The sequence below is a fragment of the Prunus persica genome, chromosome G1, assembly GCF_000346465.2.
Source record: "Prunus persica cultivar Lovell chromosome G1, Prunus_persica_NCBIv2, whole genome shotgun sequence".
NCBI lineage: Eukaryota > Viridiplantae > Streptophyta > Magnoliopsida > Rosales > Rosaceae > Prunus > Prunus persica.
In genome coordinates, this window is record NC_034009.1 from 30950152 (window position 1) to 30965807 (window position 15656).

At 36.9% G+C, this 15656-nt stretch overlaps 2 protein-coding genes across 2 annotated transcripts; both read left to right on the forward strand.

Moving 5' to 3' along the window:
* Positions 67–1939, forward strand: LOC18789770 (chaperone protein DnaJ 2). Its single transcript, XM_007223510.2, has 5 exons — positions 67–620; positions 899–986; positions 1139–1209; positions 1350–1406; positions 1543–1939. The coding sequence occupies exons 1-5, from the start codon at positions 519–521 to the stop codon at positions 1756–1758; spliced, it is 534 nt and encodes a 177-aa protein (XP_007223572.1). The 5' UTR covers positions 67–518; the 3' UTR covers positions 1759–1939.
* On the forward strand, positions 4492–5481 carry LOC109946463 (WAS/WASL-interacting protein family member 3-like). The gene has a single exon (XM_020554347.1). It carries the CDS (start codon positions 4758–4760, stop codon positions 5208–5210), a length of 453 nt encoding a protein of 150 aa, XP_020409936.1. The 5' UTR covers positions 4492–4757; the 3' UTR covers positions 5211–5481.

Genomic DNA, 15656 nt, shown 5'->3' on the forward strand with positions numbered 1-15656 from the left:
ATTGGCATCTCTGCCATCAACCAAAAAATAAGCAGAGGATCCGGATCCATAACCGTGCATGCTGTTTTTCTTCATTTTTGTCCAAGCTGAGTTGAACATAACGTTTAGCAAACCAGAAAATATCTGAACCCCCAAAATATCTACGGCCCTTGTCGCAAAAGAAAATTCCACATCATTTATTAAGTTGTTCCGGAACATTCCAGATTGGAAACCCAGAAGATATTTTGCCTCTGTTTTCAGAAACCGCCATAGCTAAGCCAGCCATCACTGTATTATAAATACGCTACCACCCCCTTCCGCTTTTATCTGTTCTTGTTTGTATTACTTGGTAATTGTAATTCAATACTCCTCTGGTTTCTATAGCATTCAAGATTAACAAGAGTCTGATATCAGAACTGTACACGTGGTTAATAAAAGTGCTTGAGGAACTTGTGCTTTGCGAAGTTGGGTGTTTGATTGGGAATTAAAAGAAGCTCCGAGATTGGTTTTCTTGGGTGGTGGTGATTTTGGTGGAGGAGATGGAAGCCGGACAGGGTTCGCCATCTTATTACAGAGTTCTTGGTGTCAGTTCGGACTCTTCCATTGAAGATATAAGGCGTGCTTACCGCAAGCTTGCTATGGTAGGTAAACTTTATCATCTTCTCTTTTCTTTTCTAGATTCTAATTTGCATATATATAAGTGCATGCTATATACATAGATCACGTCCAGAGAAAACGACTAGATTTCGGAGAGAAAAAAAAAACCGTGTTTTTTACATGGTGACAATGAGAAGAAAAGATGCGTCTTTTTGGTTGGGTTTCTGTGCTTTTGGATTATTTAGTTCGGAAAATTTTGTGCTAATTAATGAAATGAGTGTAGAGTTGACGTTGTGTATTTGGTTAACTTGTGTTGGTGCAGCAATGGCATCCGGACAGGTGGACAAGAACACCTTCTTTGTTGGGTGAAGCCAAGCGAAAATTCCAGCTTATTCAAGAAGCCTATTCAGGTATATAAACATAATTTTTTTAAAATGGTGTTTTTGTGTGTGTAGGGTTTCTTCTTGAATTATTAATTATTTTCATTTAAAAGAATCTTCGAGTGTTGATTGATTTGATACAGCTTTTGTTTAACCCTGTTTTTTGGTTTTGATTGGAGCAGTGTTATCAGACCAGAGGAAGCGGACCATGTACGATGCAGGCTTATATGATCCTGATGAGGAAGACGACGAGGTGCGTCTTTATGTTTCTATTTATTCTTCAATCAAGGCCCTCTTTGTATGTTGATTTAAGCTGCCTTTTTCGTTTCCTCTGTTTCTTTATTATGCTGTGTCTTTGGCACCTAATTTACACACAACTGATGTGTACCGCAGGGATTCTGTGATTTTGTGCAAGAAATGGTCTCTCTCATGGCCGAATCCAGAAGAGAGGTAGACTAGGACTCTCTGATCTTGTTTTCTTTTTTAGCTTAATTTGGTTGGTTCGTGGTGTGATGGTAGAGATAGTTTCTACTTAGTCGTTTCTAGGAATTCTAATTGGGGTTATGTAATTTGGAATGGTGATCAGGCAAAGAATTATAGCATGGAGGATCTACAGACAATGTTGATGGAGATGGCCCAAGGGTTCGAGTCTCCTCCTCCGTCTTTGTTCTGTGGACAATCAGCTTTTGAACAGTCTGGATGCTTCAAGACCAAGAGGACGCGTCTAGAATCTCATTCAGGGGTGGACAGAGGCTCAGCTCTACACGTACCAAGCCTAGGAAATGGCTTCTTTTCATTTTAGTGGGGGAAGTGGTTGCTTGATGTACTTTGCCTTTTGCTGTTGTGGTCAATTCTGGGTGACTTTGTAGAAAATGTTTTTTGGGAAATCTCAAGTCCCTGCCATTGGGCCTGTTTGTTGTACTGGACTCAATTTGGACGCAATGGAATTGTGCAAACTTAGTTTTTATGCCTTTGCCTTGAAAGATTGATTGGGGTTTAATGAACAAAAGCCCAACCCAGGAAAAAGAATGACTTAATTTGATCTTGCAATGCAGAGGGCCATCGTACAAATACAGTGAGCTTGGGATTTGAATGGGATGGCCCATGCTATGCTTTGTCGTTTAATTGGAGTTTGGACTTTTCTTTAATAATTGCCTAAGGTTGTTGAGTGGGTTGGCTTGGCTTTTCATGTTGCATTGCTTTCTCTTGGAATTACTTGGTGGAAAAAGGAAAAGCATTTGGTACTTTTTTTTTATTTATAAATTCCAAAACAAAATGACAACAATGTTAATATAAAGTCATGGTTGCGCTGGGCCAAGCCAAAAGTATAGCCTTTGGATACGTCACAACTGTCTGATTTGTGTTCACAATAATTGAATAATTGAATAATTGAATAATTGAATTGAATCAATAAGCAGCTTCCCAGTCGTATTTATGCAATCCTTCTCACCAGCTCCATATATAAAACATGTCTGCATTTCTCTTGGCCTTCAATTCAACCTTACCCAGTTATTGGCTATTCTTACAGGGCATATTATTATTACTTGTCATATTGGCACCATGTGGTTATTTTTGGCGTCATTTTTTTACCAAATAATAATTGGTTTCAGGAAAAGCAATACTGATTAGTTTTAAGGAAAGAAGGTTCCGAAGATCATCATCCTTAGCTATAGCTATAGCTATAGGCTGAATGAATGAATTATTTATAGTAGTGTGTGTTATTGGGGAAGTTGACCTGGATCTGAATGAAGAAAAGGGAAGGGAAGAATATGCTTTGAAAAAATGGGACGGTGCCCCCTTTATAACCAATTATCTCCATAGACGCATATACGTATAATGTATATGTATATGTAGATTCCACATTCATAGCTTTTTGTATCCTCCCTCCCTCTCTCTCTCTCTCTCTCTCTCTCTCTCTCTCTCTCTCTTAAGTTTCTTCAGGGTTAAGTTCCTCATCACTACAATTTCAATGTGTCTTTCTGTGGCTAAAGGCAACAGTTTAATACTGCACACTTTGGTTACAACACCACAAATTAGCACTGTAAACCTCAAAGCCCCAAAGTGGGAGAGAGAAAAGGTAAATCTCATAAAATGATTCATTTTTTGATGATCCAAGCGAAAGGTGCAGTGCAGTGCAGTGCAGATCTCTCTCTCTCTCTCTCTCTCTCTCTCTCTCTCTCTCTCTCTCTCTCTCTCTCTCTCTCTCCCGGAACTGCAGCTCATCAAACGTGTAGAGAGTAGGGCCGCTATGTCATCAAACGTGTCCATAATATGGGCATTGGAAATTGGAATCTCCCAAATATTGACAATGAAATGTTGATTTGTTTGTGGCTTGTGGCCACTAGTCTTTTGCAAGTCTTCCGCAAGAGTCCTTAGTCTTTGTTTCTTCTCACTCAGAGTCGGTCTCATCATGATAATGTATATCAGCACAATTATAACAGCTATAAGTCTCGCGCATATGAAACTATCGAGGACAAACAAAAGTGGGCAACGACAATTCAACAATTAGGCAATTGACCCCAGCTGAGAGCTGATGATGATCCGATATTGATATATATCCACCAATCAATTATGTGTTGCAACATGAAAAACAGAATTCCCCAAAAGGCTTACGAGTTATCATGTAAATGAACACTTGATAAACTTACTCCAACAAAAAAAAAAGTTCAAATGAAGCGGATATTTTGTGCTTTCTTCTCTCATTTTTCGCTGGCGATTGATGCTGTATAATTTTGATGCATGTTTATGTTAAAGGGGCCGGTGGCTGGACAATATATCCTGTTTTGTCTAAAGATTTTCGGGTTTATTTTACTCTTAATTATAAGTTCAAATGGTCACTTTTTCTTTTAGATGAAATGAAACTTCGTTTCTATTCTCTTATTTTATATAGTTTTTTTTTCTTTTTTTTATTAGAGGGGTATGCATACTCACGACTCGAAATGTTACACATGTGGACAAACTTAATAGAATTTGACAGATCAACTGTAATTTGAAAATAAAACGGGGAAATGATGGATGGGAACTTGTATTCTAACTATTGTTGCAATCTCTAAGTGGGACTTTCAGTCATCTATCCATTTTCTTTCAACAATGAAGACTAAAAAATTTCAAGAAAGAGAAAGCCACAAAATTATATCTCTATTTCCCAGCATCAAATAAGATCTTATTTCCTAAGATTTAGCTCGATTACAACTAAACCAATATTTGCTGTTTTTTTTGGCTTGCCTGATCTACTTCCATTTTCTCCAACCCTCCACAATCGAACTCTTGAATGAATTCATGATTCACCAAAATTTTCTCTAAGATTTGTAAGATTCTTTTTAATTACACATTATTACATTATAGGGCTATACGTATAGTAAAAGTATCCGACATTATACTATGCATATCGTACATTAAGTAATGATTGATAAGAAAGCAACGTACATATACATACATTCATACGGATACGCCCATAAAATAAAAGATTAGACATATGTAAATGGTGGTGGGGTCCAAAAATTTGGACCATCCACATGCAGTGCGATTCCCTTGAAGAAAAAGCAACATCTTTCCTTCCTAGTAGAAATTAGAAAAGCCCCTCACAACACGTCTCCCTCACTTCAATTTTCCATCCCTCAAACCCCCAGAAAAGCTTACTCTTTTTCACTCCATGCACCTAATAATAACGTATTCTCTCTTTCACACACGGTCTTCCCTCCCCCTTCTACCAAATTTCCTCAAAGTCACCAAACCCACTCCACCCTAATAAAAACCAGTACCATATCAACATATCAATCAAATTCACAGCCAGGAACCCCTATGCCGATCAAAATGCGTTGCTTTAAACCTCCGGCCCTGGCTATGATTGCCATGTTCCTTTTGATTGCCTCCGTTGCAGGTCCAGTCTACGCTGACGAAACCCCACCCGCGCCTGGCGAGGAAAAGTGCGGCTCGTGCTCTCAAAGCCCCCCTCCGCCATCACCGCCACCACCATCTCCGCCGCCACCGTCATTGCCGCCGCCTTCTCCCAAAAAACCACCGCCGTCCACTCCGTACTGCCCTCCGCCGCCATCGACGCCATCGACGCCATCGACGCCATCAACGCCATCAACGCCATCAACACCGTCCACGCCGTTGATATACATCACCGGTCCACCGGGGGACTTGTACCCTGTTGACCATAGTTTCAATGGTGCTAGCCGGAGTTTGGTCACGGGGTTACCGGTTTTGGTTGGCTGTGGATTGTTGGGTCTTCTTCTGGCCTTTTGGTGATCATTTACTTGTTCATTCGTAATTTCTTATGCGGTAAGTAAGATTAGTTCAGATGGTATATGGCTTTAATTAAGGGACATAAAAAATTTCTGGATGTTATAATTAGGGATCAACAGTTTGATTTTTGTACTCCAGGGAATTATAAGGGCACAAATTTAATACTTTCGTTTTCATACTTGCTCTTATCAATTGTGTAATAATCTTTCGATTTCAATTTTATTGTCAATCTCGTGATCAGTAATTACGTAATTGACTTTGTTCTTTGGGTTCATAATTTTTTCTTTTTCTTTTTCCCTAGCTGTTGAATTATGAAATTTAGAATTATGATTGTATTGGTAATTGATGCGATCCGCTGAATCTGTTGATTTGAGAGTATGGATGGATCAGCCAACCCAACTCACCAGCTTGCACTTCCAGTGACGTCTTAATTAAAAAAACTTGCTTTTAATGTGGACCCCGATGCTTAATGGGTGATGTGCCTTGTTAGCTTAGCTTAGGAAGGCTCATGTGTGCAGGTGGCATGTGCTTAATGGACTCAACTATGAATGTGCCACTGTGCATAATTCAAGCCATAACTTGTGCATTTGTTGTTTAGCACCACCACAAACCAATATTATATTGTAATCCAATCGCATATTAATATTGCAAAAACCAGAATCTTTAAAATACTTATTTGATGCTATAAATTTAAATGACTCTAATCAGTTGATTAAATAATGTGCGTACTTTATTATTTATATATTTCCAAAAGAAAAAGAAAAAAAATGAAGCAGCGACCATCCTTAAAGTTTTAGCATTATGCAAAGGATAGTGATGCCTTTGTATTATGCGCTAGTTGCGTTGGGGCGGCCAAAGTTAATAATAGATAGATAGAAACTGGTCACCAATTGCCAACACTAGACAAGGTTAGATCATTCCAAAACCAAAACACACAATTTTCGCAATCTGCTTTGCCAAAAGGTTTAGATCATTCCTCTAGTTTAATCTAAAACGAACAATATCGTTATTGTATTTTATATAGCAATAGGAGATTAATTTGTTCTTCTTGTACAGTTTGAAAAAAGTTTGAGCGTTCATCCAGTGAAGGTGACGCGTGTGAATTGATGTCCAATTAGGAAGGTTCACATGGCTTGCCTAGTTTTAGTACGTGGGCCTGTCGGTCAGTGACATGCAAACTTCAAAATGCCAACCATCTGATCTTGATGTCAGAAGTCATTCCATTCTGGCGACGTGTCGTATGTGCAAGCGCCATGTCTTTCTGTGTGCTTTTAGAACAAGAAGAGATCAACTTCGGTTTCACCAAACTATGTAAAGGGTCCCGCAAGCTTTTTAGTGCATGTCTCTTTTTCACATCCATATACATGATCTTGGGTTTTATAGGCAAGCCAACTAGATGGTGGGTCGTCCTCGTCCGTCCATATTCACAGCCTCATAGGGTTGGTTTGTTTGGTGTGTGATTATTAACTTTAATCAAGATTTACTTGTCCTTATCTACTTACCCCTTCATGCTTCAATTGGAGATAAACCATGGCTTAATTTAGTAAGAATGTGATTATGAATTTAGATGCCTTGCCACGCTGTACAGTGTGATTGGCTCGATCAAGGATAATGCAATAGTTGGTAGCTGATGGGTAAATGATCAAATCAAATATTGTCCTAAGCCTAACTAACAAGTTGAGTGAGTTGGGGCCCTTGGGGAGGAGCCTACCTCTCTCTCACATTGACTCCCACCAAAACAACAAACAAAGAAAGAAAACTGATGCATATATATATATATATATCAGTCATTCTCTCATATATATACTCGAAAGTTATTACTGTATAAATATCATTCAAAAAAGTAGTAGAAAATATTTGATATTTGTATGATAATAACATTCATAAGTCCACATAGAAAAATTTATATATATTCTTTATTTGTTGGTTTGTATATAAAATTGTATAATCCGGAAAGTAGCATTTTTGTTATTATATACAGACTGTTTGGTTGACAATAAGGAAGCACAACAGCCTGTACTGTTGGATCAAATAATGCTACCTTTAGAGGTTTCAATGGACCTTTTTTGACATAACACCCTCGCCTCTTTCTATAGATGACCGAAAGCATTATCCTTTGTTAAACCACAAATTCCAAAGTATATAAAGAATAGAGTCTCCTCATCATATTCATACCTACGTCACTCCTTATAAAAATAATTCAGATATAATTTAATTTGCGTATACCTTTCATTTTCCGAGTAAAATGAAAGTTACCCTTTCCATTACATACAATTATATATTTTGGTTGGTAAGTAAAATTATCTTATATTGTATTCAATTTCGGTCTTTTGTCGGGATGCAAATCATGTATTTTCTTAAAATTAATAGATATACAATCAACCATTAACATGTGCAAACTTAAAATTACGATAACGATATTATTATTTGATTCTATTTAGATGTTGACATTGTGTAGATACGCGAACATTTTATCTTTTTATTTTATTTAGGACCACAGAATCTTGATGAAACTAAATGAGTTTGATGCCTAGTTAATGAACCTAATGGAGGCTTTATCTTATTTTACCTTGTATTCGTTTGCATGATCAAGGTTTAAGAAATAGAAACGAATGGTATTTAGTGAGCGATCCAGTTTATTATGTTCGGTTGTGGGCGGCTACACGAGAACTTGTTCGTCAAACACACTCAACCGAGCTCTCATCACTTACTTTTGACGTCTTCTTTTTCCAGCTGTGCCTTAAATTTGCGTAAGTAGCGAAGAAAGTCATGAATCACATTTTGGACGCTTTTGAAATGCAATTTAAACACCTGTCTCTGTCTCTCCATGATTCCATTCTCAAATTTCTCACTAGCTTTTATATATAAGAACATGGTTAGGTGTAGAATTTAGTGACTAAGGTTGACAATCCACATGGCCATTTACGCACCTCACACCCAAACAAACTTTCATTTGTGCTTCTACTTTGGTAATATAAAATTGAAAACCATGAATCAATTTCGGATGGAGATATCTTTGAGATAGACATCATACAACGTAGTCAATACTCGTGACTTAATAAAGGACTAGTTAGTTTTGTGCATCATATTTAAGAACCTATTATACTCAAGAATGTTCCTCCTTATATTATAGTCTAATGATAATTAATCAAAGATTAACAACTCATTAATTAAGCATTTCGAAACTCCATCGATGCCTTTGGAGAGTTTGGCAAGATCCAAGACAGCAGAGATTAACACAAGTTTCAAGTAAATAGCTGGGAACATGATACAATACCATGGAATTTGGGAGAGAGAAGGTTATTATTGACATTTACTTTAATTATTTTAAAACATGAGATGACCAAAACGACGATTGCTACCGAGAAAAGGGTAGTCTGTTTTCATCCAAGTCACTCAACTATTAACTATTATATTCCCGGTTTTAGCAGTTCACAATTAGTAATGAGATTCAAATTCGGATCTTCATAAAAATAAAATAATCTAGTCATATAAGGCTGCCTTGTTCGTAGGGCTAGGGCATTATTATTATTACTAGCTAGACTACAAGTCTACAACCTTCTCTTCTCTTCTGTCACAGACAGTAGGTAGTAGGTACGCCCCCGCATAAAGCTCCCCCAAGTGGGGGCTAAGTTCTTCTAACTAATTTACTAGTACGGGACCCAAGTCAATTTCCTCATGCCACGCGTTCCACTTAGAGAGAGAGAGAGAGAGAAAGACATAATGGCCCATGACCTTAAAGCATGCCACTTCGGGCTCCTCCGCCGGAACAAGTGGTGGCCGTCGACTCGGGTGTAGTTGTCAAAGGGCCTAAACCACATATCCAACCTTTTTATCTAATCTTTTCTTTATTTTATCTACTCATATAGGAATAGGCGCCGGGTGTTCCTATATGACTTTTCGATGCAGAAAGTTTTGTTTATTTTAATTTTTCTTTTCATATTGAAATTGGTATCAACATTGAATAACTAGTAGTATCCAAGTTTCATGTACGAGTGTGACATCTTCTAATTATACTGCTAAAATTAAGGGGTATATCTAATTCTAACTTTTAATGAGTTTAGAAGTCTGAAGGTATTCAATTATGACTTTTAAATAGTCTTTAAAAGTTTAGTTGATCCAGGAGGATCTACCAACAAAAATAAACATAATATAATATAATTATAATTTATTATATTATATTATATTATAAAATTATTTAAAACCATAAAAACTAATGGTTTATAACGAATTGTTATAAACCATAAAAAGTTAATGGTTTCAAAATGCCTAAGATTTTAGGCCATTCATTTTTTATGGCTTAAAATAATTTACTATTTTAATTTAGTTAATTTTAGCAACCGAACCTTGTATAAATACGTAAGTTATTTATTAAAATGAATCAAGCAATTCTGAAAGCAAAACTCAAAGCAGTTCCTTAGCTTCTTCTTTTTGTTTCTCTAATTGTCTTAAAATTCCTCTCGTTCCCTTATTCCTATAAACTAGGAATTCATAGTTCTATCGACTAGAAGTTTTGGATCAAATGGTATCAGAGCACCAGATCCGAGAGGGTGACGATGGTTTATGGTCTCAACTCGCAACCAACGCAAAACTTCTGGAGAAGAACTTTTAGGTCCTTTGCTCGTACACCGAAAGCCAAGGTCCAAGAGAGACATTATGACTGGAGAAAACAAACAGGATACATCTAGTGATGGTGATCGCATCACTAAAATTGAGCAACAAGTTGAAAATTTGTCCGCATCAATCCTTAAACACGTGGAGAGTTTGAAGACTGAAAAATCTTCACGTCCATCAACTTCATCTGAGCTTGATCAAAAGCTTAAGAAAAAGGTTGTTGAGGATAGCGAAGATGAATACGACACATAAGCTAATCCAACGAAAAAGGAAGCTGAATCAGGTGACAATAAAAATTCTATTGATACCTTAAAGATTGATTTTAAGGTTAACATCCCTATATATATAAGGAGATGTTGATCCTGAAAAGCTAGATAACTGGATAGACACATTAGAAACTTATTTTGCAGTTTATAGGTATTGTAATGTGCAAAAATTAAAATTTGCGAGTTTGAAACTTTCAAGCCATGCCCTTACATGATGGAAGTCCTATCAGAGATGGTATGATGTCTCAAAATTGACTTGGAAGAACTTCAAAAAGCTTTTGAGAAAACAATTTTATCCAGTTGGCTATGAAGATGAAAGATGGTATAAGTGGCAACACTTTAGACAAAGATTTGGGCAGCCTGTACAAGAGTATACAACAGAGTTCCACAACCAAGCTATGGTTCTGGACATTGACGTCGACGACTATGACGTTTTCATGAAGTATACCGGAGGTCTTGCCAGTTATTGTGAAGGCCATCACCATTGAGGCAAAAAAATAAAAGAACTGATAAGAAGGATGACATATAAAAACCTGTCAACAAAACTAACTAGCAGAAAAAGGGGAAGCAGAGCAAGGAAGGTCAGACATAGAAGGTCTACTGCGATCACTGTCAAACCAGCAGACATGCCAAAGACAATTGCTGGATACTTCATCCTGAGTTGCGGCCAAAGCAAGAGAAAAACTACCAGGGGAGAAATGACAGAAAAGCCACCTTAACCGCACAACAGGCAGAAGAGCTTTCAGAGTTGAAGCAACCTGATGTTACACTTACCCTTATGATAAGATGAGCAGATACTGAAGACATGTACAACCGTGAAGAGTTGTTTCATGTGAATATTCAGGTGAAGCAAAGTGTTGTACAAGCTATTATTGACCCTGGAAGTCAGAAAAACTTGATTTCAGAGGCTTTAGTAAGAAAAGTGGGTTTAAACACCACACTACATCCTAAGCTGTACCCGCTAGGATGGATTCAGAAGGACGTTGACTTACAGATCACGAAGCAATGTACCTTCAAATTTGCTATCACTAATCGATATATCGATGAGGAGACATGTGAGGTGGTTCCTTTGGATGTTTGCCAAGTTATATTAGGCAGTCCATATTTATGGGACTGAGATGCCATTCACTATTAGAGGCTTTGCAAGTATCGACTTGTGAAAGATGGGAAGGAGTTCCACATCAACGCTTGCAAGCCTCACGCTACAAATCATTTACTTACAGATAATTTGCTGACAGCTAACCAAGCCAAGAGGTTAGTCAATTTATGTGGGCGATTTGTTTTATTGATGATTCGATCGCAAAATCAAAGTTCTGGAGCTGTGACATTGTCTACATTGTCTTTATCTCCTACACAATGCTCAGACATAGGGAAATTACAGAAGAAGTTCAAGGACTTATTTCATGATGTGCAGGGTTTGCCACCACGGAGAGCTGTGGAGCATGAGATCCAGTTGGTAGGAGATTCACCTCTACCAAACTTGGGTTTATACTGTACTTCTGTGACAGAAGAGATCAAGAAGCAAGTTCAAGGACTTCTTGAACAAGGAGTCATCAAACCTAGCTGCTCACCATGTGGTTGGCCAGTGTTACTTGTGCCTAAGAAAGACGGAGGCTGGCGTATGTGTGTTGATTATAGGGCACTCAACAAAATAACCATCAAGAATCGATATCCATTGCCAAGGATTGATGACCTGCTAGATTAACTACATGGTGCACGCTACTTCACTAAGCTTGATCTCAAATCTGGTTATCACCAAGTCCGCATCCATGAAGAAGATACTTGAAAGACTACATTCAAAACAAAGCAGGGGCTGTTCGAGTGGTTAGTCATGCCATTCGGATTATGCAATGCTCGAGCTACTTTCATGCGATTGATGAATGAGGTACTCTGTCCTTTCATTGACGACTTCGTCATTGTATACTTGGATGACATATTGATATCACATGGGAAGACCATCTTCATCATATTACTCAAGTTTTAGAGGTTCTACGAACAAATCAGTTATAGTTAAATCGTAAGAAGTGTGAATTTGGAAATATACCTAGGATTCATTGTTGGCGCAGGAGAACTGAAAGTGGACCTAGAGAAAGTGCAGGTGATTTCTCAATGGCCTACACCCAATACAGTGACTGAAGTTCGGAGCTTTATAGGTGCATGTCAATATTTGCGAAAGTTTATTCGACACTTTTCACAAATTGCAGCACCCTTACATTCACTTACAAAGGCCAATCAAAAGTTTGAATGGTCGAGAAACCATCAAGAATCTTTCCAATTGTTGAAACGAAAGATTACATAGGCCTAGTACTAGCATTACCTAATATGCAGAAACCATTTGAAGTAGAAGCATATGCATCAAACTATGCCCTGGGAGCCATATTATTTAAGGATAGGAAACCAGTTGCATAACATTCTGAGATGTTTAGTGGATCGGTATTGAATTATCCGACTTATGACAAGGAGTTGTAAGTAATGCATCAAGCAGTGAAACATTCGAGAGCTTACTTGTTGGGAAAGGAGGTTGTAGTTCACTCAGATCATAAATCTTTTTAGTTTTTAACTACACAGTCTAAGTTGCAGCAAGCTCGCCATATGAAATAGATGTCTTACCTACAACAATTCAATATTGTGATAAAATACAAGAAATGAGCAACTAACAAGTTGGCATATATGTTATCTAGACCACCTACACCAGTTAGTTCCGCATTGCTGGTGGCTATGCAAATCCAACCCATTGTTCCTTCTGAACATGCCAAAGGGTATGACACAGATACTGATTTCAACTCAGCCTATGTCAAGCTACAACAAGGACAGACTAGTGAGTTCTAAGTTAGGGATGGACTAATTACAAGGGAACACAATTGTGCATTCCAGAAGATGGTGACAGATTACAGTGGATTCGTGAGGCTCATACTTCCAAAGTAGCAGGGCATTTTGGAGTTGAGAAAACTTTATTGAATCTTCGTCGCTATGTGTATTGGCCAAAAATGCATCTCGATGTTTCACGATATATTCGAGGTTGTGCTCTATGCAACACATCAAAGCCTTCCAACAAAAAGTTAGGACTGTATCTTCCATTACCAGTACCTAGCCGACCTTGGGAGAGTATCTTGATGGATTTCTTAGGTGGATTGCCTAAAACTAAGTTTGGAAATGACTACTTGTTTGTGGTGGTAGATCGTTTCAGTAAGATGGTGATTCTCATTCCATGCAAGAAGACCGTTACTAGAGAAGGAGCTGCTAAGTTATTTTTCCAACATGTTTGGAAGCATTTTGGCTTACCTACATCGATTATTTCTGATAGAGACGGTCGATTCTTAGGCCATTTCTGGAGGTTATTATGGGGAATGATGGATACCAGATTGAAAAGAAGTACTGCATTTCATCCACAGACAGATGGGCAAACGGAGGTCGTAAATCGGACTATGGTACACTTGTTATGGGGTTACAATTCCAAGCATCCGAGGACTTGGGATGAAAGTCTCCCTTACTTACAGTTTGCTTTCAACCGAGCAATTCATGGCTCCACACTCAAATCTCCATTTGAGGTTTGTTTGGGTTATTTACCCCAGAGTCCTTTTGATTTAGCATTCACTATGAGTGACCAACCAGCTCGCCACGATAAGCATCGTGTGCCATGTAATTTCAAAGAAGGTGACCTAGTATGGTTACACCTTGTAAAGGAGCGGCTAACTGGTGAAGGCAAGAAACTGAAGCCTATTCGTTATGGACCGTTCAAGATCATCAAACAAATTGGTGATAATGCCTTTCAACTTGAATTACCACCATACATGCATATGTACTCAGTCATCAATCCCGAGAATATTAAACTTTTTAAGCCATCTCTACTTGATGATGATCCCGAAGAAGACACTCGTCTTTCATCAGTTGATGAGTTGCGGATTAAACGAGAAGATCCTTTGTAGGAGGATTGTCTATTGGAACAGAAGGTTCGTGAGACTCGACATGGAAAGTATGAATATTTCTGTATTGATAGAAAATGTCAACTTCCTAGCAAGTCGAAATGGTATATTCGGGACAAGGCAATAATAGAGTTTCCTCATCTCAATTTAGCTTGACCAGGAGCTCAAGCATCTTAAATGGGGGAGCCATGATTCAGGAGGATCTACCAACAAAAATAAACATAATATAATATAATTATAATTTATTATATTATATTATATTATTAAATTATTTAAAACCATAAAAACTAATGGTTTATAACGAATTGTTATAAACCATAAAAAGTTAATTGTTTCAAAATAAGTAAGATTTTTGGCCATTCATTTTTTATGGCTTAAAATAATTTACTATTTTAGTTTAGTTAATTTTAGCAACCGAACTTTGTATAAATACGTAAGTTATTCATTGAAATGAATCAAGCAATTCTGAAAGCAGAACTCAAAGCAGTTCCTTAGCTTCTTCCTTTTGTGTCTCTAATTGTCTTAAAATTCCTCTCGTTCCCTTATTCCTATAAACTAGGAATTCATAGTTCTATCGACTAGAAGTTTTGGATCATTAGTTGTATTCAATTATGAGTTTTAAAGAGTATGTAAAAGTTTTGAGGTATCCAAAATATAAATGACTTTTAAAAACTTTGTGAAATAAATGACTTTTCAATACTTTTGAAGCTAATTCTTACTACCAAAAGTCTTGCTAATTTACACCAGACTTTATGAAAATATTGGGAAGCTAGGAAGATAGAACCAAAACGTCTCCAATTCTTTCTTCCCTCATTATATCAAGTAGCAAGTAGATATATCTTTTTTCTTTATGGTTAGGGCTCCACTTTGGTATCCCATCTTGTCATCCACTTCCTTCAGGTTAGTAAAAAATCTTGAATGTTTTTCTTCTCTTCTCATCCACATGTGTACTTTCCCTCTATTGATGAATATTTCTTCTATTCTTTTCTTCATGCTTGCATCCTGAAGCTTATCAATAATTCATCACAAAGCTATGTTTGCATATAAATATTTTATTATATTGATTGTCTTATATGCTATGTTTGCATACAATATTTTTTTATATAATTTTTTGCCCTTAAACCCATTAATTTATTATTTAGGTACTGTTTCTTAACCCATAATTAGTTAGGTGGATAATTTTTTCATATAATATTCTCAATTTGATTACATCCCATGTATTAGGCTAGGAGAATTGCGGGAATATAGACTCTTGTAAGTTGTAATATGACCATTTCTGTTGATTTGTAAGTGTTTATGAAATATTATTGATGATTGAGTAATATTTATTTCTTTTGATAAGAATATGTTACTTATCTATGTGATTAGATTTTGATAAATAAAAATTTAAAAGGTGCATTGGATGCATTTTACCTATAAGCTATTATGAAAATATACACAATTAATAAGGATTTGTATCCAATTGTTTTTTTGTTTCCTAATTTTTTGTTTAATGTATGCCGACTAGTTCATTCAACATAAAAGATAAATGTTATTTGTAAAATAAATTAAAAAAATAAGTATTTAAAAGTCTATAAAACTCTATGACAAAAGTATATGAAAGTTTGTTACTTAACTTTATAAAGTATGTAAAAATCATTAAGAAT